Source organism: Oncorhynchus gorbuscha, linkage group LG07 (assembly GCF_021184085.1).
Source record: "Oncorhynchus gorbuscha isolate QuinsamMale2020 ecotype Even-year linkage group LG07, OgorEven_v1.0, whole genome shotgun sequence".
NCBI lineage: Eukaryota > Metazoa > Chordata > Actinopteri > Salmoniformes > Salmonidae > Oncorhynchus > Oncorhynchus gorbuscha.
In genome coordinates, this window is record NC_060179.1 from 67,930,702 (window position 1) to 67,957,881 (window position 27,180).

The window sequence follows — 27,180 nt, forward strand, 5'->3', positions numbered from 1 at the left end:
CTAGCTAGTTTGCCACCACGACTACCAAAAACCAGATTGCGGTGGAGAGAGAGACGTAGATGGTCATGTCGGAGAGTAGGAGCAAAGATGCGGTACCGAACGGTGCAGCCCATAGCACTAGTACAGAGCCACACGTGGCCAGACCAAATATTGGCAACAGAGTGACTGTAGTGCTTGGGGCTCAATGGGGCGACGAGGGCAAAGGGAAGGTTGTGGACCTGCTCGCCCAGGACGCTGATATCGTTTGCAGATGCCAGGTAAATTATAATGTATACTTGCTAGCTAGCTAGCTAGCAAGCAAGCGAGCTGGAGGACATTCGAAACATGTGGTTGCGGTTACAAATAACGTGTAGCTAACTACCTAGCCTCTGATCATGACTCTCAGTTCCATACACAAAGTCAAATGTCTAAGGGGTATTCTGCAGGGGGGGGAGTATTTTTAAGTCAGCGCCGTGATGCTCGACGCACACGCATCGCCTAAGGTACACATTTTGGAACCAAATTAGGACTATCTTTCATATCGGCGACAAATCATTTTCAAAAAACAAAAGGTTACATTGATACACCTTTTTATAGGGTTCCTACACGGCCATATGTCCAGGTCACAGCACTTGTTTACGGTGGACAGTGGGCTAATGTTACAGTACCTTTAGTAATTAGCTTAGTATCTGCGTCCCCGAACCCATGTAACTGTTACTGCTGTATAAACGGTACAGACGCCACAAATGTTTTGTCACTAAAAAATATTGTCGTCTGCAACTTTTAAACGATAAAAACGGTGTGAAAGTGTTTTATTTGACACCTGTGTAAATATTTTGACCTGATGTTAGAGGGATTTGTTTCTATAACCGTACCGCAATTGCGAATCGATTCACGTTTAACGTTATATGTAGTATTTCCAGAGCCAATGTGCCCTTTAAACAGAACATGTGAGGTTCTTGGAGTAAGGAGTAACTCCTTTTGTCCAATATTTGTCTACTTTTATATCTATCTCAAAGCTAACAAGTTAGCCACCGTTGTGTAATGGCTGTACTAAAAGGAGAACCAACCCCCCGACGTAGCCAGAATATTAAGTTAACGAACGTTAACTAGTTAAAGCTGGATTTGTTGTAATTAGTAAACTAACTTTGGTGAAAATGTTGTAGTTATCTACGTATGGAAGATGCGGGTCCTGGTCAGACTTGTACTTGTTAACTAGCGCAATTGTTGGTTTGCAGTTGGTTACTAGCTATCTAACTAAGCCAGAAACCTAGCTAACGTTAGCTTACTTGAGCAACCAAATAAATTGTCGATGAACGTCGAGCACTGCATTGCTAATGTCACCTTGAATTATATCGCATCTATAGCTAGCCAAAGCTAGCTACATTCATATTGCACGACTTAACACCAGATAAGATGGCCTAGTTTTGCATTTTCATTTGAGTTAAGTCTTGCGTTGCAAGGTGATTCAGACTTCTAATACTGTTGCACATACAGTGCCTTCGGAAAGTATTCCGACACCCTGACTTTTCCAACATTTTGTTAAATTAGACTTATTATAAAATTGATTAGATTATTTGTTTTCCCCTAATCAATCTAGACACTGCCCCATAATGACAAAGCAAAAACAAACGTTTTTTTGTGCATATTTTGCATACGTATTCTGACCCTTTGCTATTGAGACACTAAATTGAGCTCAGGTGCATTCTGTTTCCATTGATATTTCTTAAGATGTTTCAACAACTTGATTGGAGGCCACCTGTGGTAAATACAATTTAGTGGACATTATTTGGAAAGGCGCACACCTGTCTATATAAGGTCCCGCAGTTGACAGTGCATGTCAGACCAAAAACCAAGCCACGGGGTCGAAGGAACTGTCCTTAGAGCTCTTGAGAAATAATTGTCGAGGCACAGATCTGGGGAATGGTACCAAAACATTTCTGCAGCATTGAAGGTCCCCAAGAACACAGTGCCCTCCATCATTCTAAAATGGAAGAAGTTTGCACCACAAAGACTCTTCCGAGCAAGCCCAGCCAAACTGAGCAATCGGGGGAGAAGGGCCTTGATCAGGTGACCAAGAACCCGATGGTCACTCTGACAAAGCTCTAGAGTTCCTTTGTGGAGATGGGAGAACCTTCCAGAAGTACAACCATATCTACAGCACTCCACCAAGCAGGCCTTTATGGTAGTGGCCAGAAGGAAGCCACTCCTCAGAAAAAGGCACATGACAGCCTGCTTGGAGGTTGAATAAAGGGTCTGAATACTTATGCAAATGTGATATTCTAAAAATCTGAAGCATACACATTTTCCAGCCTCTACTGTGAGCTCCACAATGTGCGGTGATCAGGCACGATGACACAAAAGACTAGGTCCTCAGGATAATTTTTATATTGGACTGAAGCTCGGTTCTGGTGACCTTTTTAAAGGACATTAAACTCCAAAATGAATGAAAAATAAAGTTATGCTGACACCATCTAAAATGTCATTTCCACTTCCAGAAATGAGCCCAGAAATTATTTTAACACATAATTACAAGTTCACCATGCAAAAATGAAGGATTTTACTAAATTACAGTTAATATAAGGAAATCAGTCAATTGAAATAAAAACATTAGCCCTAATCTGTGTGAAGTTGCTAGATTTTGGCGGGAACTGGAACATGCTGTTGTACACGTTAATCCAGAGCATCTCAAACATGCTCAATGGATGACATGTCTGGTGAGTATGCAGGCCATAGAACTGTGACATTTTCTTTTTCCAGGAATTGTGTACAATTGTGTCATGCTGTAACACGAGGTGCTGGCAGTGGATAAATTGCACAAGATTGGGCCTCGGGAGCGCGTCATGGTATCTCTGTGCATTCAAATTGCCATTGATTTTTAATGCAATCATTTGATTCCGTTAACCTAAGAGACATGAATTTTGCTCCCAAACAGCTCTTCGTTCAGTAAGGCTTAGAAATGGAAAACCAGGAGCAACATCAATGTAATTTAAAGCCTACTATTGTCAGATAGTGAAATTAGTTAAACAACTATTACCTGACCGAATTATTAGATGGCCTGCAACAAAGGAAAAACGCACAAAAAAATGTGCGCAGACCAGTCTCTGTCCTCACTATATTGTTCCTGCGCTGAGGAATACCATCTTCGGAGAGTGTTTATTATTTTTCCTCAGATAATCGATGTCCGGAGCTCAAAAAGCAATACATTGGAGTGTCAGCAGCAATGTGAGTTCAGTGCAAACAGCTTAACCTGTCTGGTACAAGTGACGCAAGCGTCCCACCTCGCCAACAGCCAGTGAAATTGCAGGGCGCCAAATTCAAAACAGAAATCCCATAATTAAAATTCCTCAAACATACAAGTACTATACACCATTTTAAAGAAACTTCTTGTTAATCCAGCCACAGTGACTGATTTCAAAAAGGCTTTACTGTGAAAGCACACCTTCCGATTATGTTAGGTCAGCGCCTAGCAACAGAAAACCATACAGCCATTTTCCAAAGAAGGAGAGGTGTCACAAAAGACAGAAATGGCATTAAAATTAATCACTAACCTTTGATCTTCACCGGATGGCACTCCCAGGATTTCATCTTTATAAATTATAAATATAAATTTAATCTTTATGTCCAAAAATGCACCAATTTCAAATGAGGTTATGTTCAGAAATGCATTGTCTCAAACAAACATCCGGTGAAAGTGCAGAGAGCAACATCAAATTACAGAAATACTCATCATAAACGTTGATCTAAGATACAAGTGTTCAACATACGATTAAAGATACACTTCTCCTTAATGTAACCACTGTGTCAGATTTCAAAAAAGTTTTGCGGTGAAAGCACACCATGCAATTATGTTCGGTCAGCGCCTAGCCACAGAGAACCATACAGCCATTTTCCAAAGAAGGAGAGGTGTCACAAAAGACAAATGGCGTTAAAATTAATCACTTACCTTTGATCTTCATCTGATGGCACTCCCAGGTCTCCATGTTAGACAATAAATGTTCATTTTGTTCCATAAAGTTCATATTTATGTCCAAATACCTCCATTTTGTTTGCGTTTTAGCCTTGTGCATTTTGGATTACTGGACTAAGTCCAGTCAAAGTACAAATAAAAAAAACATCCTTTACAGTTTGAAGAAACATGTCAAACGATGTATATAATCAATCTTTAGGGTGTTTTTATCATAAATCTTCAATAATATTCCATAATATTCCAACCGGACAATTCCTTTGTGTTTAGAAATTAAAAGGAGCGGCGCTCGCACTCATGATTAAACTCAAGGCTTTCTGCCAGACCCCTAATTCAAAAGCTCTTATTCGCTCCCCCTTCACAGTAGAAGCTTGAAACAACGTTCTAAAGACTTGGCATCTAGTGGAAGCCTTAGGAAGTGCAATTTAACCCAATAGACACAGTATATTGGATAGGCAATCACTTGAAAAACTACAAACCTCAGATTTCCCACTTCCCGGTTGGATTTTTCTCAGGTTTTCAACTGCCATATGAGTTCTGTTATACTCACAGACATCATTCAAACATGTTTAGAAACTTCAGTGTTTTCTATCCAAATCTACGAATACTATGCAAATCCTAGCTAGCAGGCAGTTTACTCTTTTCATCCGGACGTGAAAATACTGTCCCCTACACCATTGAGGTGTAGTTCCAACAGAGAACTAAAAAATAATTGGGAATATATTTCATAGAACAGACATGCATCCCCCCAAACCAGATCAGTGGATCAGTGGATCTACACTGATCTCAAAAACATCCTCTCCAGAATCCATAGTGCATCTAAATCTTAGGGGGGGGGGGTAGGATAGGATAAGTAATCCCCCCCCCCTTTAAGATTTAGATGCACTATTGTAAAGTGACTGTTCCACTGGATGTCATAAGGTGAATGCACCAATTTGTAAGTCACTCTGGATAAGAGCGTCTGCTAAATGACTTAAATGTAATGTAAATGTAATGATGGAAATCCGTCGCTGTGACCGTGAACTTTAAACCCTGATTTATGTGCCCCTTCCGTCACTATGAATTGATAACAGGTTGGCATAGCAATAATTCTCCATTCTGTAGCTGGTACACTGCCAGGGCTAAAGGCATGTAAAAATAAACCAATTAAAGGTAGACTTGGCGAGATGAAGTTGCATGCACGAGGTTAACACCATCTCGGGTCAATTTCCCCAACAACTAAGCGTTGAAGCATGGAGGCTCAAACTGCTTCTCGAATAGAACTCCTTGATCTTGCTTGTAGGCGATGTCATGACGACATTGGCTAGTTAAGCTCATGCGTTGAAATTAGTGATGCACCAATATAACATTTCTGGCCGATACCGATATCCATTTTTTCCCCTTGCCAAATAAACCGATACCGATTTTGATTTATTTTAAATTTTAGCGGACTTTTAAGCATTCTAGTACAGTTAAATAGTTAAAACACACACACATGGACGCAGCAGTCTAAGGCACTGCATCTCAGTGCAAGAGTCACTACAGTCCTTGGTTCAAATCCAGGCTGTATCACATCTGGCAGTGATAGGGCGGCGCACAATTGGCCCAGCGTCATCCGGGCTGTCATTGTAAATAAGAATTTGTATTTAACTGACTTGCCTAGTTAAATAAAGGTTACACACCACACTGACCCAAAAGTTATTTTGTTGGCATTTACGTATGTCCCACTTACCAGTAAAGCATAATCTCAACCTATTTCCTTCACTTGCTTGTGCTGTTTCGTTGTTCATTTGTTCAGTCGTTTCATTCTCAACAAGGATTTCTATGGAATGCATTTAGTCTTCGCGTGTCAAAAAAAGATGTCAAATTACTTTTTGACATGTCAAATAAACTTGTTGACCAATCAGGACCTGAATATGACTGTATGTCAAATAATACTTTAACACGTTCATGTTTTTTTAACGTAGTTATTACACTATCACTTGTATTTCATGTGTCGCAACGATTCATCGTTACATATGCTATGATGCTGGTAAAGTTGTCTCTCGTACCTACTACAGTGCTGGTCATACATTGGATGCAAACAATGTAGTTATTTCCCAAAAACATAGCAAAACGACATCTGTTTCAGTAGCTATAGTTACCTGGCTAACTATATAGCCAGGTGTCATCATCTAAAATAGCCCTAATTTATAAGACCGTTCTTACTGGTGGTTGGACCCATCTATGTGAAGCTAGCCACAATCGTGGATTTTGCGGAAAGCCTTAAAGTATGGCATAATTCTACTATTTGTATTAATTTGCATCACTGTCAATTACATTTTTTATTTTGAAGGCAAACAGTAAATTCCACTTGTGCCCTGTCCTTATTGTGGCTAGCTTCACAACACACAACCCGTTCCGGTTGAGCTCACTTGCAATAGGAAGCTAGCTGGCTGCTTATAACGTTAGCTTTGGGCGACAGGGTTAAGTAGCTAGCTATTTATTGTCATGAACTGAAGTTCAATTTCATTAGGCGAACAACAAGTGGCAACTTAGCAAATACTTCCTCACAAGGATTCCTAAATCATTGCTATGAAAAATGAAAATGACTGCAGTTTCTACTGGTCATTGTTTTCAGGCTGCTTGTATTGGTGCTAGCTAGGTACCTAGTTAAAGCTAGCTACCCCAGAAGTTGCGGTCAAACAAATGATGCTTTATTATCAACGCGGTATTGTAAACACATTGTTCGTGGCTGGTGTTTGCAGATTTTTTTGTACAGCTTTGACAGTGCTACTGTATCCTTTCTGACACGCAAAGACCCAAACGGTGTTCCATAGTATGTATGTCGTGAAGCTAATAGCGGTGACGCTATTGAAGTGTAACTCCGGTAGGGCAACATCTTAAAAATAGCTCTTTTGGTAGAGTTTACGGGTGCTCGACCAGTCTGCAAAAGCCAACATCACCCACGACAGAGAACGGTTGATTGTCAAGTGCAATGAATTCCATTATCTTGGTTTAATGTATTTCACCTTTGAGTTGTCTCGCTGAAATGTTCTTACTCTTTCAAATGACTGCACCACTGGAATGCTCCATCCACACAGCAGACATTGTGGGCTAGGTTAGGAATGCTGTGTTGCACTGTGTAGCGCAAAATTTTATGTGGTGTCATTACGTCCAGTACCTACGTTATATAGGTATGCACGATAGCTTTGACATTGGTTTTTGACATCTGCAACTAGACATCGGGCCGATACCAATGTTGGCATTTTTAGCTGATATAGTCCGATTCCGATATGTTCGCATATTTATCGTGCATCCCTTGCTGAAACACATCATTGGGTCTGCTGTTTGATTCCTGTAGTTACCATGTTGTAGATACTGTGTGAGAGAAGTTTTGCATTGCACTCATCTCAATATCTGCAATGCTTCTCGCTGAGTATCATTTAATGGAATGCTATGTTACACAATGGCATGTGTGTAAGAGGTAGAATATAGTGTTCCTCTTTTTATTAAAAAAAAGAAGCTGTGACAGAAATCTGAGGTTTTTCTTACTTGCAACATGAGGTTGAAAGGACAACAAAGAGCACATTTACAAGTCTTACTAATTAAGTATCAGTGCTGATACTCTATTCTGCTGCTCTCAAGTGGCTGCCCAAGTGACCATGACAGTGAATTGTTGTCTTTGGGGATCACACCAAAGTAATTGTGATATTTATGATCACCACCAAGTTGTATGATGGCCAGAGGAGGTGAAACAGAGTTCCTGATTTAAAAAGCTCAAAATGGAGTATAAAAAGCCCCAAATGGAGTATAAAATCAGATGCATTTTGTGTATAAAAAAAAATCCAAGACTTGGGAATGCATTCCAACTCTATTAAATGCAAGATGTTGCTAGGCTATCATGGGGATTTAATTTCTTCTTCTTATTTTTTTATTTTTTTTATCTGTCATGTACTTTACACTCATAAAAAGGTTGGATGGAAACCTAGTTATAGAGAGCAATTTGGGTTTGTTCCCTGGTCCACAGATATCTCCAAGGTGTGAGAACGAGCCTGTCCTTAGAGCGAGCATCAAATCAAATCAAATTTATTTATATAGCCCTTCGTACATCAGCTGATATCTCAAAGTGCTGTACAGAAACCCAGCCTAAAACCCCAAACAGCAAACAATGCAGGTGTAAAAGCATGTCCTTAGAGCAGGGTTCTTACATGCTGACCAAACCGGACACGCGCGTGTTGATTTTGTTCACCAAACCAGAAGTGATCAGGACACGCAGCTTGAAATATCAAAACGTCCTCTGAACCAATTATATTAGTTTGGGGATATGTCGAAAAGCAATAAACGTTTATGGCAATTTAGCGAGCTATAAACATTGTGCTGAAACCTGAAATGGACAAGGTCCTCTAATCTGACTTTTAATCCACAGATAAAACGGTAAACCAAATTAATTTCTCATCTCTACTCCTTCCTCGGGCTTCTTTTTTTACTAATTTGGGCTTTATATGGCGGCTGGCAACCAACTTTACGGTGCAGTACTACAACTGGGTCTGTTCATCTTTCAATCACCCACGTGGGTATATGTTCCTCAACACCAATGAGATGGCACGTGGGTATATGCTCTTAAAACCAAAGAAGAGATGGGAGAGGCCAGACTTGCAGCGCGTTGAGCGTCACAAATAGAACCTATTTCTATTTTAGCTCCTGGCCATGCAGATGCTCGCGAGCAGTGTGGGTGCAATGATTGAATAACATGTATGTGTCAATTTATTTTGCAACCCTCGCTCACACAACCGGTGTGGTCAGCATGTTAGTCCTGCCACCTGCTGTCTTAGTGTCCTGTTTCAGGCCATCCATTGCCTGTGGAGGTAAAACAAGTTCCCAGGGTTATCCAAGGAATGTTTGTGTGGCTGTATTATTCTTGAAAGAACCTTTACTCTCATTTTACTACCTCGACCTCAGTTATTGTACCTTTTTTCCATTTATTGAGCCTGTTGGTCTGTCAGGAAACACCCCACTGGCTAGTAATAGGTAACAGATCTCTTTACATAGCGCCACTGTTTGGCACATCATTGCTATGGAGATGTTTTCTAGTTCTGGGTGTATGCTCTTTTTGAGTTCTCTAATCTAGTAATTGCAGGTTGTTCAGAACATCTCTAGTGATCTCAATTATTTAAATGTTTATATGTTGGAGGATTATGTCCAAGCTATTGGCATAACCCAAAAAACACTGACAAATCAGAGAAACAAGAGTGTATTAGAAAGATTCATTATGCCGTGTGTGTGTGTGTGTGTGTGTGTGTGTGTGTGTGTGTGTGTGTGTGTGTGTGTGTGTGTGTGTGTATATAGTGCATTCAGAAAGTGTTCAGACCCCTTGACTTTTTCTGTTTTGTTAGGTTACAGTCTTATTGTAAAATGAGGGGGGGGAAACATTTGAATCCCCATAGTGACAATGCAAAAACAGGATTTTATAAGGTTTGTAAATGTAATAAAAAATAACAACAAATACAAACGGAAATATAATTTACTTAAGTGTTCAGACCCTTTGCTATGAGATTTGAAATTGAGCTCTGGTGCATCCTGTTTCCATTGATCACCCTTAAGATGTTTCTACAACTTGATTGGAGCAGCTGTGGTAAATTACATTTATTGGACATGATTTGGAAAGGCACACACCTGTCTATATAAGGTCCCACAGTTGACAGTGCATGTCAGAGCAAAAACCAAGCCATGTGGTTGAAGGAATTGTCCGTAGAGCTCCAAGACAGAATTGTTGAGTCCTATATCTGGGGAAGGGTACTAAAACATTTCTGCAGTATTGAAGGTCCCCAAGAACACAGTTGCCTCCATTGTTCTTAAATTGATGACGTTTTGCTACCACCAAGACTCTTCCTAGAGCAGGCCACCTGGCCAAACTGAGCATTCGGGGGAGAAAGGCCTTGGTCGGGGAAGTGACCAAGAACCCGATGGTCACTCTGACAGCGCTCTATAATTCCTCTGTGGGGATGGGAGAACCTTCCAGAAGGACAACCATCTCTGCAGCACTCCCCCAATCAGGCCTTTATGGTAGAGTGGCCAGGATGAAATCACTACTCAGTAAAAGGCACACGACAGCCCACTTGGGAGTTTTCCAAAAGGCACCTAAAGAATAGAAGATTCTCTGGTCTGATGAATCCGAGATGGACCTCTTTAGCTTGAATGCCAAATGTCACATCTGGAGGGAACCTGACACCATGCCGTGGGCATGTTTTTCAGCGGCAGGGACTGGGAGACTAGTCAGGATCAAGGGTAAGATGAATGGAGCAAAGTAGAGCGAGCCTTGAAGAAAACATGTTCCAGAGCACTCAGGACCTCAGACTGCGGCGTAGGGTTTACCTTCCAACAGGACAATGACCTTAAGCACACAGCCAAGACAATGCAGGTGTGGCTTTGGGACAAGTCTCAATGTCCTTGAGTGACCCAGCCAGAGCCCAGACTTGAACCTGATCGAACATCTCTGGAGAGACCTGAAAATAGCTGTGCAACGACGCTCCCCATCCTACCTGACAGAGCTTGAGGCTCTGCAGAGAAGAATGGGAGAATCTCCCCAAATACCTGTGTGCCTAGCTTGTAGTGTCATACCCAAGAAGACTTGAGGCTTTAATCACTGCCAAAGGTGCTTCAACAATGTACTGAACCTAGTCTGAATACTTATGTAAATGTGATATTTCATTTTTTATATGTATAAATATGCAAAGATTTCTTAGCCTGTTATTATGTGGTATTGTGTGTAGATTGAGCGGGGGAAATGTAGAATAAGGCTGTAACGTAACAATGTGGGAAAAGTCTAGGGGGTTTGAATACTTTCAGAATGTGCTGTAAGTCAATGTGGCTGCCTTACTCTCCAGGCTCAGAACTGTAGATGGTCAAATTAATAAAGTTTTCTAATTATATCAGTTCATAGGGAATTATGCTGTCACAGGCATGCTATTCAGGAAAACACTAAATTGATGGTATTCTGTTACTATTTCGACTGAGGTGCTTAAAGTGGCAAGCCATGGACTAATCCTACCACCTGCAAATCCTGCCACACAGAGGCTGCTCTTCCCTGTGCCCCCCTCACCCCTTCAGACCCAATGGGATTAATCGCACCAGCCAATTTTAGGTGGGGAACATTGGACGTCGTCCAAGGGAGACTAGCAGTCCTGTGACAGTCACGGGAGGCGAACGGATACATATCACATTAGAGAATGTTCCAGGTTATTGTTGGGAATTATGACTTGGTTCATCTCAGCAAGTGTCTCTTTGAGTGAACTATTGCCGCATATAAAAAATGTCTTTATGGCAATGGCTGCCAAGTGGGTCAAGCAAGCCTTAAGTGACAAATGGGAGGTATGCAGCAGTGGGAGATGAGGCCATATCTCAAACTGATAAAAGGGTAGAAGCCATGGTATAGGCAGAATTTAAAAATCTATCCACATTCTCAGATTTGCAGGTCAGGTTTTTTGGTCCACCTATGTTCATGTGTTGAAACCTCACACGAACCAGGTGGGTCCCATTCATTGAAAGCAGCCGAGCGGCAGTAACGATACATGTCTGGCGCAGCCCCCCCCCGCAGGTCAGGCAGCTGGGGGCACATCATAAATGCAACAAAAAAGGAGAGACATCTACGCACACCCCTTCACTTGTCCAAGCACTGCCATGGCCAGGAATAGCCCAGGGTACGCTTTCCCGATAGCGATGGAACTTAAGCTTACAAGTATTTTAACGATGCGTTCTTCCTATAATGGCAAAAAATGTTACATGCGTTTTCCAAAACACCACCTCAAAAGAGCGTTCACTAAGTGCGTCGTTGGAGCATGTGTGTACTGATATTATCAAAAGTCAGTTCTGCTCTCAGATCCATTCAAATCTTACCATAACATTAGAATTATTCCACAGTACTGATGACAGATCAGCTCCTAGAAAGATGACCACTTTATATGGCTGCAAATATTGAGGTGGCTTATTCTATAGCCAATTTCTGGAAGGCTAACCCAGAAGTAAAATATTGCGTAGTTCGGTCAGCTGCTTGATTAACTTCTGAGTTCATAAGTGTTACAAATTTAGAGTTCCGACAAAAACTAAGTATCCACCCTCACAAAAGGAAACAGGAAACTCGTCCAAATAACTTAACATGTTGGTGCTCATGGGTTCTTTTACATGGAAATTAACATGATTGTATGTTTAACGAAGATCTAATGTGAATAAAGGTACGCATGCAGGCCAATTTTTTTTTTTTTAACAGCGCACTTAGCTGTTTCTAGTGGTCTGCTTGAGTGATCTGAGGCAGTTGGTAAATAACGAGCGTTTTCAAGTGCAACTTTATTACTGATGGTTTTGGGAAACAGCTCGGAGATTTAACTATGCTCCTGCGAAGGTTCTAATGATGACCTTAGCCTTAAAATACTACAACTGGGCCCAGGCCTGCTCGTTGCTGGGTGAAGGCATGGGGCAAAACCAGACTGATGCATCACACGCAACCCCTCCCAGATCAGCACAAGGAGACTCCTCCAGTTGTAGAGTTCATGCCGAAGGCACTGGATGTTCTTTCTCTGGTTACAAGCAATTTTATCTCATGTCATCTTAGATTTAAAATGGTTTAATGTTATTTTGTATGCACTCCTGGTTAGACTCGGATGGACTTTGTTTGGTAAACTAATATAAAGACAAGACGCTAGAATCACCCAACCCTTTAGTGGCTGATTTGTATCTCCTCGGACTGCCTGCTAAAATGGCTGTAGATCTTGTGTCAAGTGTCCATCAGCTATGACTGAGCAATCTGTACCATGGTGTAATGTTTGGTGTCAGTGTTCCTGGGTCAGAGACATTGCTCCAAGATGGCATAGCAGTTCAGACGTCTTTTGTCGTGTCGTGGCATTTATTTATTTATTTACCACATTCTTTGCATACCTTTTTTTTATACATTTTTTTTCTCCATAAACTCATCTTCAAAACACTCTCCTGCAATCCGCCTCACCAATTTATATATTTTTTAAAATAAAAAAGTATTATTTACCTCAAATCTCTAATCCTCCATAGAAGCTAATCCAGAAGCTAGCCTGAAGCTAGCCTGAAGCTAGTTAGCTTCTTTACTAGCTAATCGTTAGTATTCAGCTAACTGCGGTTTGTGGTCATCAGCTATCCTTTAGCTCGAAAATATATCGCCAGTTTTGTACGGCGCGGCTCGGACCGGAACATACCGGACCTATTTTTCTCTCCATGTCCCCGGATTTCAACCGCTAACTCTGGACATTTATACTTGGAATTCGCAGCTAGCTAGCTGCTATCCATTTACATTTACATTACATTTAAGTCATTTAGCAGACGCTCGTATCCAGAGCGACTTACCCGTGTGACTATAGGCTTTCATCGATTCCGGAGCAAACATCAATTATTCCGGAGCTAGCCAGCTGAACCGGGCCTTCACACCTGGACTACCGACGTTATCTACCCGAGGGAGTTATCCGGCTGGCTCCTTCGTCGCAACGTTACCTGAACGCTGATCTGCGGTCCGCTAACCGTTAGCTGTCTTATCGGCTGCTATCTGAATAGACCTATCGGACAATTTATTTTATTTTTTCTTGGGCCTCTAACTCTATCTATTGTTTTTTTGTTTTTTTCCTCTACCACACGGAACCCCACTAATCCTACCGACGGAAACTCACGAGGTGGCTAATAAGACCTCCATCCTATGCTAGCTTACTACCGATGGCCCGCCTAGCTGTCTAAATCGCCGTAACCCCAACCAACCTCACTACTCACTGGACCCTTTTGATTACTCGGCTAAGCATGCCTCTCCTTAATGTCAATATGCTTTGTCCATTGCTGTTCTGGTTAGTGTTTATTGGCTTATTTCACTGTAGAGCCTCAAGTCCTGCTCACTATACCTTATCCATCCACGTTTCAATGATGTTTCTAGAGACAATATCTCTCATCACTCAATACCTAGGTTTACCTCCACTGTATTCACATCCTACCATACCCTGTGATATGCAGCTGTTCAGTGAAGCTAGAAACCATTATACACAGGCAGTTAGAAAAGCCAAGGCTAGATTTTTCAAGCAGAAATTTGCTTCCTGCAACACTAACTCAAAGTTCTGGGACACTGTAAAGTCCATGGAGAATAAGAACACCTCCTCCCAGCTGCCCACTGCACTGACGATAGGAAACACCGTCACCACTGATAAATCCACTATAATTGAGAATTTCAATAAGCATTTTTCTACGGCTGGCCATGCAGGGTAGTGGTTAGAGCGTTGGACTAGTAACCGGAAGGTTGCAAGTTCAAACCCCCGAGCTGACAAGGTACAAATCTGTCGTTCTGCCCCTGAACAGGCAGTTAACCCACTGTTCCTAGGTCGTCATTGAAAATAAGAATTTGTTCTTAACTGACTTGCCTAGTTAAATAAAGGTAAACTTAAAGAAATAAAAATAAAAATCCCACCTGGCTACTCCTACCCCGGTCAACAGCACTGCACCCCCCACATCAACTCGCCCAAGCCTTCCTCATTTCTGCTTCTCCCAAATCCAGTCAGCTGATGTTCTGAAAGAGCTGCAAAATCTGGACCCCTACAAATCAGCCGGGCTAGACAATCTGGACCCTTTCTAAAATGATCTGCCAAAATTGTTGCCACCCCCATTACTAGCCTGTTCAACCTCTTTCGTGTCATCTGAGATTCCTAAAGATTGGAAAGCAGCTGCGGTCATCCCCCTCTTCAAAGGGGGGGATACTCTTGACCCAAACTGCTACAGACCTATATCTATCGTACCCTGCCTTTCTAAAGTCTTCGAAAGCCAAGTCAACAAACAGATTACCGACCATTTCGAATCTCACCGTACCTTCTCTGCTATGCAATCTGGTTTCAGAGCTGGTCATGGGTGCACCTCAGCCACGCTCAAGGTCCTAAACGATATCTTAACCGCCATCGATAAGAGACATTACTGTGCAGCCGTATTCATTGATCTGGCCAAGGCTTTCGACTCTGTCAATCACCACATCCTCATCGGCAGACTCGACAGCCTTGGTTTCTCAAATGATTGCCTCGCCTGGTTCACCAACTACTTCTCTGATAGAGTTCAGTGTGTCAAATCAGATGGTCTGCTGTCCGGACCTCTGCAGTCTCTATGGGGGTGCCACAGGGTTCAATTCTTGGGCCGACTCTCTTCTCTGTATACATCAATGTCACTCTGCTACTGGTGAGTCTCTGATCCACCTCTGCGCAGACGACACCATTCTGTATACTTCTGGCCCTTCTTTGGACACTGTGTTAACAACCCTCCAGGCAAGCTTCAATGCCATACAACTCTCCTTCCGTGGCCTCCAATTGCTCTAAAATACAAGTAAAACTAAATGCATGCTCTTCAACCGATCGCTACCTGCCTGCCTGTCCAACATCACTACTCTGGACGGCTCTTAATTAGAATACATGGACAACTACAAATACCTAGGTGTCTGGTTAGACTGTAAACTCTCCTTCCAGACCCACGTCAAACATCTCCAATCCAAAGTTAAATCTAGAATTGGCTTCCTATTTCGCAACAAAGCATCCTTCACTCATGCTGCCAAACATACCCTTGTAAAACTGACCATCCTACCAATCCTCGACTTCGGAGATGTCATTTACAAAATAGCCTCCAATACCCTACTCAACAAATTGGATGCAGTCTATCACAGTGCAATCCGTTTTGTCACCAAAGCCCCATATACTACTATTGCGACCTGTACACTCTCGTTGGCTGGCTGGCCCTCGCTTCATACTCGTCGCCAAACCCACTGGCTCCATGTCATCTACAAGACCCTGCTAGGTAAAGTCCCCCCTTATCTCAGCTCGCTGGTCACCCTAGCATCACCCACCTGTAGCACGCGCTCTAGCAGGTATATCTCTCTGGTCACCCCCAAAATCAATTATTTCTTTGGCCGCCTCTCCTTACAGTTCTCTGCTGCCAATGACTGGAACGAACTACAAAAATCTCTGAAACTGGAAACCCTTATCTCCCTCACTAGCTTTAAGCACCAACTGTCAGAGCAGCTCACAGATTACTGCACCTGTACATAGCCCACCAATAATTTAGCCCAAACAACTACATCTTTCCCTACTGTATTTATTTTGCTCCTTTGCACCCCATTATTTTTATTTCTACTTTGCACATTCTTCCACTGCAAATCTACCATTCCAGTGTTTTACTTGCTATATTGTATTTACTTTGCCACCATGGCCTTTTTTTTGCCTTTACCTCCCTTATCTCACCTCATTTGCTCACATCGTATATTGACTTTTTTATACTGTATTATTGACTATCTTTGTTTTACTCCATGTGTAACTCTGTGTTGTTGTATGTGTCGAGCTGCTTTGCTTTATCTTGGCCAGGTCGCAATTCTAAATGAGAACTTGTTCTGAACTTGCCTACCTGGTTAAATAAAGGTGAAATAAAATACATAAAAATACATCTCAAACCATGTGTGTTCAAAAGAACATCACACTCCAAAATATTGGGCCAGGTTTGTTTCTTCCATGTCCAATGTTAAATTGTGAAATGTAAAGCTATAGCCTTTCACATTGCTTCTGTTGGTATGATTTTTGTTTCACAATTTTGAATGTCATGTGTGTCTCTATGGTGACTGACTCTGTGTCCCTCTCTGCAGGGTGGCAACAATGCAGGACACACGGTGGTGGTGGACTCTGTGGAGTATGACTTCCATCTTCTACCCAGCGGCATTATCAACCCCAAGGTCACTGCTTTCATTGGTGGGTAGAAAACAGCCGCTGGACCGAGGAATGAACAGGAAAGATGATTTCACAATAAGGATGGAGCTGTGAAGTAACCCTCGTGGTCTACTACTAAGTCAGTTATAATCTCTAGTCTTTAAAGAACAAATGTTTGTTTAGATCTCCTGTGCAGTTTCCATACACACTTTTGTATGCAAGCAGCCAATATTAATGACTTTTCACGTCTAAATCTAGCCAATCTGTATTATATTCTAATAGCTCCAGCTTTGCCTGATGCCACACAAGTGATTGACTTGACTGGGAGCCAACTCGCAGGCTAACGCAGTAGAGTGCTATGGATCACATTTTATCTGCAGTAACTTCATTTTGCTAATGGTCTGACGTCTAGCATATTTTGGCAACACAACAAATATGTCCTCTGGCTCTTAACCCACAACTCGTCAGCAGTTCAACATATAGAATGTTAAGTGGATCAATCCTTTTCCGTCTAGTTGAGCTCCACAGTCATGCTTTCAGAGCCCAAACAAGTGTTCAGGACCCTTCAGAATCCTGAGCACTGTTTGCCATGAAAAAAAGTAATCTTGAATAAGGCTGATTGTGCAGAACAGGTTATGGCCCTCTCCACACTAGTTTAATTTCTGGCCTTGATGTTGATTGGTCGCTGCTCAGCGGAACAGCAGACCTGTTTCTCTGATGGAGTACTTAGCTCTTTATAGCCCACAACACTTGAGATCAAATTCAATTTGGGTTTTTCACTGCTCTTTCCCTATGGCTTACTGATGCATCAGCTTCTCCATATCTTCCATGTTGTCTGTGTCGGTCTATCCCACAGGTAATGGGGTAGTGATCCACCTGCCTGGCCTCTTCGAGGAGGCTGAGAAGAATGTGTGCAAAGGCAAAAGTGAGTACGAAGGAGCTATCCTCTTTTAATAGTTTAAGTCCCTTTTTACTCCCATGCCTAGAAGATTGCCATGTTGCTTAATGGTGATATCAAATGTTTTTTCTACCGTGTGTGTTCAGGTCTGGAGGGCTGGGACAAGAGGCTGATCATTTCAGACAGAGCACACATTGGTAAGCCCTGCCTCATCAGGCCTCTTTATACTAAAAGGGCATTTAAATCCACAACTTCAGCCCAACTATAGACTCTTTACTATATAAACCCAGCAAAAAAAGAAACGTCCATTTTTCAGGACCCTGTCTTTCAAAGATAATTTGTAAAAATCTAACTTCACACACCTTCCTTGTAAAAGGTTTAACACTGTTTCCCATGCTTGATCAATGAACCATGAACAGTTAATGAACATGCACCTGTGGAACGGTTGTTAAAACACTAACAGCCTACAGAAGGTATGCAATTAAGGTCACATTTATGAAAACTTAGGACACTGGAGAGGCCTTTCTACTGACTCTGAAAAACACAAAAAGAAAGATACCCAGGGTCCCTGCTCATCTGCATGAACTTGTCTTAGTCATGCTGCAAGGAGGCATGAGAACTGCAGATGTGGCCAAGGCAATAAATTGCAATGTCCGTACTGTGAGACGCCTAAGACAGCGCTACAGGGAGACTTATGTTCATACAAATATTTACCCATGTTAAGTTTGCTGAAAATAAACGCAGATGACAGTGAGGGGACGTTTATTTTTTTGCTGAGTTTATAAGCCTGTAGGACTGGAGACAGATATGCAAATGCTCATGTTTGTCTGTTAAAGGGAATAATGAGTCTGCTTAATTTCTATCATCGTTTTTCTTTTCATCATGAATGCATTAGTGTTTTGAGTATCAACAGTTGGTCTCTTAGATAGTGAATGCCAGTGTCAGTGTAAAGCTGGTGCCCAGAAGAGTTCCTCATAAACAAGTGAATAAAAGTGCTGCACGGCTTTCATGGGAAACATGTTTCTGTTATATGGGGGTTGGGGGATGAAAGTGGCCAATTAATTATCTTAGCTATTTTGGGGCCCTTTTGTATTTTGTGCATACATTAGGACTGATTTGACCTAAGATGCACTCCGAAGGCCTGTTCTTATATCGGTGAACTGGCTTTGTTTTCCAGGATAAGTTATGTTCGCTCTGAATGTTAAATAGCACTTTTTTTTGTAAAATCAGAATGACTTGTATTAGGCTACGTTATTCAGTCGTCTCCTTCCACTAGCCTGTACTTGGCCCATTTTGCTATCTGAATAGGTGTGGAGGGGAAAAAATGATTACATTTTACTGACAGAAATTAGGCAAACTACCTTAGCTGTGAATTGATTGCTGCGCTGTTATTGGTCCTTAGTATGTACAGATTTATTTACCCTTTGAGCAGCGAGATGCCACTTCTTATAAACAGATTGCGTAGTAGTGCTTTAGCAAGGCCGCTTTAGAGACTAGTGTGAGAAAGAGGGGCCATTTCTGACTGGATGAGAGACTCTACTGTTCACTTCCCTTCATGGATTAAAAAGGAAAGTATTGGTGTAAGTTTATTGTTGATTCTCCAACTCCTTCTCATCCAAGCTTATACCAATCCAATGCATTTAAATGTGTCGGGAGGAGTCAACTGCACAAGGGCACACTTCCGGGAGAAAGGGGAGATAATTGGGGCACTAGGGTTTTAGTAAGGAGCAGAAAAGGGGGTGAGGTGACCGGATTGTGAGTTTTCCCTTCTCTACCTCCCACAGTTTTTGATTTCCACCAAGCGGTCGACGGTGTGCAAGAGCAGCAGAGACAAGAGCAAGCAGGCAAGAAGTAAGAACCCTACCTACCACCTGTCATTCTCCTGGATTAGAGAGTATGGCTCAGTAATGGTTTGGCCTGCAGCAGTGCTGAAAAGCAGGATTTCCCTCTCCTATGGGCGAATGTGTAGTATATTAGCCCTTCTAAATGTCTAGTCTTAGATGAAACAACCTCAACTGACTCCAGCTTGAAGCAGAGCTGAAAAACAAGATTCCCCTCTCCTATGGCAGATACCCAGTAAAAACATTTTTAGCTTAGTAAGTGTAGCTTAAGTACTGAAACAACCTCGACTGACTGCGAAATCTCCAGAGATGTCAAATATTAAATATCACTTTTTTCTCTCTCTGCGCCATTGTTGTGGAGCTGTTTTCAGTATTTTAAAAGTTTTGCCTTGAGTGCTGCCTGAAGGAAATGTGATGATGATGTGCTTGTACTGTATGTAGTCTGGGGTTAATGCAATGGTAAACCCTCATGATCTCTCATATAGTGATACATCATTGTATTACTCATGTTTGGAAATAGTTTATTTCCTGTTCTATCTGACAATGTCATCTGGAGGAAGCAAACAAATCCTACACTGTAGCTATTAGAGGTTACTGTTACCAGTTAGTAATGTAGCTATTGGAGTTTACTGTTACCAGTTAGTCATGTAATGGAGATGCCCAATCTAGTTCTGAGAAGAGGGTGGTAAGCACAGGCTTAGGCTCAGGACATCGCTCTGATATGCTGGTCATTTTTAAGCTTTTGTTGGGCATCAAAATAAGCCCACCGCCCTGATAGAATTTTTGTGTAAAACGATCTGCAGCATTGGAACATGTTCAACAGCTAGTTATTGTGCCCGTTTCTCTCCCATGGGTAGTAAAAAAGGGCAAGTCACTCATTATAGGCTTATCACTAGTTTTGGAATTTCAACACCTTCAGGCATTACAACTTCCCTCTTACCTCTGAGAGAGGCAGATAACCGAGTTAAAACAGGCTTGGATTACATCTGTAGTTTGAGCGTGACTTGTCTCATGGTGGACCTGTCCTGCGTTCTTTTAGTATCTTTACTGAAGGAGTTAGTACTCATGATACTCTCAGTTCCAGAAGACCACTTATTTCCCACTGGTAAGTATTTTCCCACATGAAGTCATCCCCTACCTTACATCAGACCAGGGACCTGACGTCACCAGATATCCCCTAGCAGCACCATGTGACTGTGATTCTCTCCAACCCTTATTGCAGTAACATTGTTTCAGTCAACAGCAGGTGACGTTCCAGCCCCATGAAAAGTCCCCTGGCCTAGCTACTTCCCTACAACTGTCACATGTCTGACCCTACACACACACATACTGGCTGAAGGACAGTCAGTGACTCAGTAATGTTAATGATTTACTTTGTTACTTCGTATTCCTCACGCAGCCTCGGAACAACGAAAAAGGGGATTGGCCCGGTGTACTCAGCCAAAGCAGCCCGTAGCGGCCTCCGGATATGTGATCTCATGTCTGACTTCACGCAGTTCTCTGAAAGGTGAGGGTGTGTCCTTGTCCGCATATGGCCAATAATGACTATCCTTTTATTCAGAGTACAACTAGCTCCAGTTAGGTGAAAATTTAACTGTGACGTCTATTTTTTGTAGATTTAAAGTCTTAGCCTCGCAGTATCAGTCTATGTATCCGACCCTGGTGATTGACATCGATGGGGAGTTGTCGAAGTTGAGGGTGAGCTACAGGATAAAGTTATCATCACTGGTTTAACATAGGGGTTATGTCCTACATGTCAGTGTGATTCTTGGGTCAAGTGTTTGCGTGGTGTGCTCTTGTCCAGGATTACGTGGAGAAGGTAAAGCCTATGGTGAGAGACGGGGTCTTTTACATGTACGGGGCCTTACATGGACCTCCCAAAAATATCCTGGTGGAAGGAGCCAACGCCGCCCTCTTGGATATTGACTTCGGTGAGTATCCCCCATTGTCATTGTGTCAATGTCAATTAACCCCTGTCACTGTAAATGGCCAATTAACCCCTTTTGAATTAAACAAGCTAATTTCTACTGGTGAGTTAATTCCACTGAAAGAGTGTTACCAGAGCTGTCAGAGGATTGGAACAACATGTTCACTGAGCCTAACACCAGAGAGCACTCCTACACCATGCGTGACTCTGAGAAATGCTGGGTGCTTTGTCATTGTCACTTTCCCTCATTTGTTCAGTCATAAAGCACTCTAGAGATCACACACACAACTTAATGAGAGAGAGGGTTGCTATGTACTGAAGGTCACCATGTTCTTTTTCATTGATACAATGGTAGTAGGTCAAAGTGGGGGGTGTCGTATGACCGTGCTAATGCTATTTGCATAAAGGAGAATGGTTTTTGCACCTGTGCAGACATGTATGGGAGGGGTGAAATTCTCCCTCCCTTAGTGTGAAAGGCCCATTAGTGTGGACTGGAAAGTCCACCTCTGTTTAACCAGACAGACCTGACACAGAGACCTGACACAGAGACCTGACACAGAGACCTGACACAGAGACCTGACACAGAGACCTGACACAGAGACCTGACACAGAGACCTGACACAGAGACCTGACACAGAGAGAGACCTGACACAGAGACCTGACACAGAGACCTGACACAGAGACCTGACACAGAGACCTGACACAGAGACCTGACACAGAGACCTGACACAGAGACCTGACACAGAGACCTGACACAGAGACCTGACACAGAGACCTGACACAGAGACCTGACACAGAGACCTGACACAGAGACTGTTTGCATGGCATGTTAAGACTGAATCATTTAGTTTCCTTTACTCGTATTACAAGCTGTGTTAATACAGTCATTGTGATATGATAATCCTCTGTTGTACGAATTTGTTGTCATCTGTTTCATCTGAGGAAGACCGAGGAGGAAATAAGATGTTTATCGTTTTGGTATGTTGTGTTTTTTTTTTCAGGGACATACCCTTTCGTGACCTCGTCTAACTGCACAGTGGGCGGGGTGTGTACGGGGCTAGGCATGCCGCCCCAGAACGTGGGTGAGGTGTATGGCGTGGTCAAGGCCTACACCACCCGGGTTGGCATCGGAGCCTTTCCCTCAGAGCAGTTCAATGTAAGAATGTCAGCCTGTCTTTCTAACTTGAGGGAAGCCATGCCTTCTTGCCTTTGAAAGCTATGGGTTTGAGTCAAATTAGTTCACATGGTGCAAATTCTTTCCTGCTCTCTGTTTCCAGTGTGAGTAGAGGAATGTAGACTAGTGTTAATGTTGGGGGAATGGCATAGCTGCTGATTGAGTCATCAGTGTTCTGAATTCCAGTGAGTGTTCTGTGAACACCACAGGCTCAGGCATGTGGGTATTGAAACAACAAATGGTTTTGGGAAGGATAGTTGCTAAACCATTTCCTCTGATAGCGCTTGTGAAATAATCCCAGCAAAACCAAAATAACCAATTCCTCAACCTGAACAGGGCAGAGAATGGACACATTTCAAGCTTGACATGTCCATGTTTTACTTTGTCAGGGTCTTAAAGTGAATCTGAGCCTTAAGGGTCTGCCTGTTTTCTTCTCCAAGGACATTGGGGAGCTCCTGCAGACAAGGGGGAAAGAAGTGGGTGTAACCACTGGCCGTAAAAGGAGATGTGGTTGGCTGGACCTGGTGCTCATCAAATATGCCCACATGATCAACGGCTTCACTGCGTGAGTCCCCACACCCCCTTCAATTCTGTACTGTCAATCACCACACCTCCTGCTTTTTACTTACTGTCTCAATATAAGTATGTGGACACCTGCTTGTTGAATATCTTATTCAAAAATCATGGGCAATATGATTTTGGTCCCCCCCTTCACTGTTATAACAGCCTCCACTCTTCTGGGAAGGCTTTCCACTAGATGGATGAACATTGCTGCAGGGACTTGCTTCCATTCAGCCACAAGGTCATTAGTGAGGTTGGGTGTCTAGGCCTGGCTTGCAGTCGGCATTCCAATTCATCCCAAAGGTGTTCGATGGGGTTGAGGTCCGGGCCAGTCAAGTTTGTGATTCATCACTCCAGAGAACACGTTTCCACTGCTCTAGATTCCAATGGTGGTGAGCTTTACACCACTCCAGCTGACATATGGGGATCTTTGGCTTGTGATCGACTGCTTGGCCATGGAAACCCATTTCATAAAGCTCCTGACGAATAGTTATTGTGCTCACGTTGCTTCCAGAGTCCGTTTTTAACTCTGTAGTGAGTGTTGCAACTGAGGTCAGACAATTTTTACGCGCGTCAGAGCTCAGTGGTCCGGTTGTGAGCTTGTGTGGCCTACCACTTCATGGCAACTCTGTCACTCCTAGACGTTTCCACTTCACAATAACAGCACTTACAGATAACCTGGTGCAGGGCATCAATTTGACAAACTAACTTGTCGTAAAGGTGTCATCCTATGACGGTGCCACGTTGTAAGTCACTGAGCTCTTCAGTAATCCCATTCTACTGCAAATGTTTGTCCATGGAGATTTTATATACCCGTCAGTAATGGGTGTGGTTGAAATAGCCGAATCAACTCATTTTAAGCTGTGTCCACATACCATGTAGTGTACTTGAATAGACTTCAGCTTTGTACACATTCTCTATTTGGGTGTTGGTGAACATGCCTGTTAATCTCCCAATGTTCTGTTGTCCTCCCATTCAGCTTAGCTCTCACCAAACTAGACATCTTGGATGTGCTCCCAGAGATCAAAGTTGGTGTGTCGTACTCTGTGAACGGTGAAAATATACCTAATTTTCCAGGTAGGCTGCTCATCAAAACAGCAACCAATTGGCAGCAGCTAATGGGATCCTCAATAAATACAATAACAATGATGCTTCTGTACTTGTTAATGAGAATAAAGTGTACTGAATAAGGGAGCTATGCTATATTTTTAATTGCATTATTCCAAGTCTGTTGTCTTAAGTTTCTGGCAGCCAATGGCCTGACGTTGTGCCCAACTCTCCCCAGCCAACCAGGAAGTCTTACAGAGCGTTGAGGTTCAGTATGACACCCTGCCAGGTTGGAACAGTGACACCTCCACCGCCAGAACATTTGATGAGCTGCCAGAGAACGCCCAGAAATACGTCCGCTACATTGAGGAGCACCTCTGTGTGCCCGGTAAGAACCCCCCTCTCCTAAACACCTGGAGATGTCAGGTTGATTCAGATGGGGTGAAAATACATTGTAGTGGTCACAGGTGTGGACCATATTTGGGGACATTTTGTTGTTTTATTGGTAAAGTACTTTTCACCCACAGTGAAATGGATTGGCGTAGGCAAGTCTCGGGAGTCCATGATCCAGATCTTCTAAGGTCTTCTCCACACTGTAGCCACCACCAAACCAGACCCTCGGTCCCCCCCTCTCTTCCGATGGTTACCTGGTTCCAGTGGCCTGGGAAACTGGTCCTATGCTATGCCACTCCTCGGTCCCCAACTCACTTCCACACCAACCTGGGAGCTGCTTCTGGGGATGCTCTTATCATCCTATCCATGATCCCCCTCTCTCCTTATTCTCTCTCTGTCTCTCTGTCTCTGAAGACCTGTGTGGGATTCTTCAAAATGGCTGTCTCAGGCGTTAACAGGGAAGTACACTTCAGTTGCTTGCCAGCCTACGTCTGTTACTCCCCATGTTTGGTTTGTCAGAAAGCCCTCAGAGCTGCCTCTGGCTTGCCTTTATGGATCTGTTATCCTGACATCCTTGCACACGCACACCACACACACTCAAATCACACACAAAACCACACTCAAATCCAGGTGTGACACTGTCATTGACCCGTCTGCAAGCCAATGTCAGAAACTATATGACCGTGTTCATGTGTACAGTACTGCAGTGGGACTTGGTTGATTCATACACCAATTGTCTGTGCCTGTTCTGTGATGAAAACAGTTTGTGTAAATGTGTTCTTATGCCTAGCATGGGCCAAGGAGCCCATGGCCATGAAACGACCCACACGAGCAACTTAAGATACAAACTTTCTGTATGGACAACTGTCAATGTCTCTGTATACAATTGTAATAATGGCAGGAAATGTAGAATATGTTGCTACTGTTATAATGACCTTGTTCCACGCAACATAGTTGCCATTATTAGAGATACAATCTTAAATGGGCATTTTAGAGGTGTCACAATCAAACAACCTCTTAGTAATTTCCCCGGCTGACTAGAAATTAGTTTTTATTTCAAAGCAGTAGAAAGCTGTGTTACTACTGGACATTAAAACAGGGGTCAGTTAACATTTTGATAGGTGATCTATCAAACTCCACATTGAAATGACGCAAGAATGTATTTCAATGCTATTCTAAGTTTAAACTCCAACGCAAACATGATGTTGATATGCTAAACTCTAGTCTCAGGACTTCTACTCAATCGCAACAGTGTATATATTTTACTTCTATTTTAATGATTTTAGGACTAGGTATGATCGATTCTTTTCTGCAACTGCTGGATGTGTGGGTTTTCTGCAGATGTAGCGTATTAGACAGCAGATCGCCTCCTGACTCGGTAACAACTATATAGAACTTTTGCTTTTATAAACTGGAGCTGTTTAAGTGAAATGGAATTGAATCATGGGTTTTCCCATCACTGATATACAATCTAAATATTTCAAATTAAGATTTTTAAAGACATGAAAGGACCTCTTCTGTTTATGGTTGACTTTGTACCTTGAATGACAGTTGTCGAAGGGTGCCTATTCATGCAGAGATGGAGGACTACTCATACAATATCAGTATGCCTTTGTGTCTGTAGGTCTCTACAGAGAAGGCTGTAGGCTCCTGTGAAATAATGGGTTTCTACGTTGGTGGCGAAGTGCTTTCTCTTTCAAATATGGAAGTGTCAAACTAGTGTCACAATACATAGTTACTATCTGTCAGGTACATTGTTAGGTCTGTCTTCAGTAGAGCAGTTATCTCTGCTAGGCTTATATGATGTCAGTCTTGTTCTTCTCCTGTGTCTTTTTGATTCTAAGATTATATCAGCGATTATGGTATTCAGCTAAAGTATACTCAGTGTGAAGATGAAAACATGCACTGGAAATTAAACTAATGGGATGTCTTTAAATGCTGCTTATCCTTGTTTCTATAGATTATCCAATGACCTGCCCATAGGCCACACAATGTGGTAAACATTTTATGCTTTACATATAGCAGCAACTAATCAGTTGAGATACTTACCCTTTCAGTAGTGTCAACGCCCACCTGAAACTCCCCATACAAGGTGAAGGCATTCTGTCTGCTAATCCTAAACTATATACCTCCGGACACCCACCCCTATGACATGTTTTTTCAGGACTAACTGTGCCTTGGGCTCCCGTTCAAGACTTTAATGTTTTTATTTACCATAAATCTTAACCTGGGCCCTTGGTAATGGCCCGTTAACTAAGCATTTCACTGTTGGTCTACTACACCTGTTCACTACACCCGCAATAACATCTGCTAAAGGTGTGTGTGTGTGTGTGTGTGTGTGTGTGTGTGTGTGTGTGTGTGTGTGTGTGTGTGTGTGTGTGTGTGTGTGTGTGTGTGTGTGTGTGTGTGTGTGTGACCAATAAGATTTTATTTGATGTGATAAATGCACATTTGGGTTTGAATACCTCTAAAATGTATATTTCTACCTTGAGGCTCATCTGTAAGTGAGTGGATAGGTGAGAAGGTGGTTAGACCATTGCTTTCACCTATGTTACAGTGATGTCCTCAAGGAAAGAAGCGTATATTAAAATGGTCAAATGGTCCTGCTCTTACCGCCCCGCTCTTCAAGGCAGCTTAGTATTTTGCTTTCTCTATCCCACCACAACAGCTCAACATGTTGGAAGAATGTTTGGCTCCTATGCTCAACATT

General features: G+C 42.6%; 1 protein-coding gene across 1 annotated transcript; it reads left to right on the forward strand.

Moving 5' to 3' along the window:
• adss2 (adenylosuccinate synthase 2) lies at positions 1 to 26,406 on the forward strand. The gene is made up of 13 exons (XM_046357302.1): positions 1 to 257; positions 16,569 to 16,671; positions 17,486 to 17,554; positions 17,674 to 17,724; positions 19,312 to 19,378; positions 20,768 to 20,875; positions 20,985 to 21,066; positions 21,173 to 21,299; positions 22,297 to 22,451; positions 22,910 to 23,034; positions 24,010 to 24,107; positions 24,316 to 24,465; positions 24,605 to 26,406. Exons 1-13 carry the CDS (start codon positions 60 to 62, stop codon positions 24,655 to 24,657), a joined length of 1,386 nt encoding a protein of 461 aa, XP_046213258.1. The 5' UTR covers positions 1 to 59; the 3' UTR covers positions 24,658 to 26,406.
• Positions 26,407 to 27,180: the final 774 nt, after the last annotated feature.

What these genes read in the sequence shown, in the direction of transcription:
- adss2 (XM_046357302.1), top strand. Translation starts at nt 60, where the DNA reads ATGGTCATGTCGGAGAGTAGGAGCAAAGATGCGGTACCGAACGGTGCA. An exon ending in CCTCTTGGATATTGACTTCG is followed by an intron (nt 21,300 to 22,296) that starts GTGAGTATCCCC and finishes TTTTTTTTTCAG; the next exon opens with GGACATACCCTTTCGTGACC. An exon ending in ATGATCAACGGCTTCACTGC is followed by an intron (nt 23,035 to 24,009) that starts GTGAGTCCCCAC and finishes CCTCCCATTCAG; the next exon opens with CTTAGCTCTCACCAAACTAG.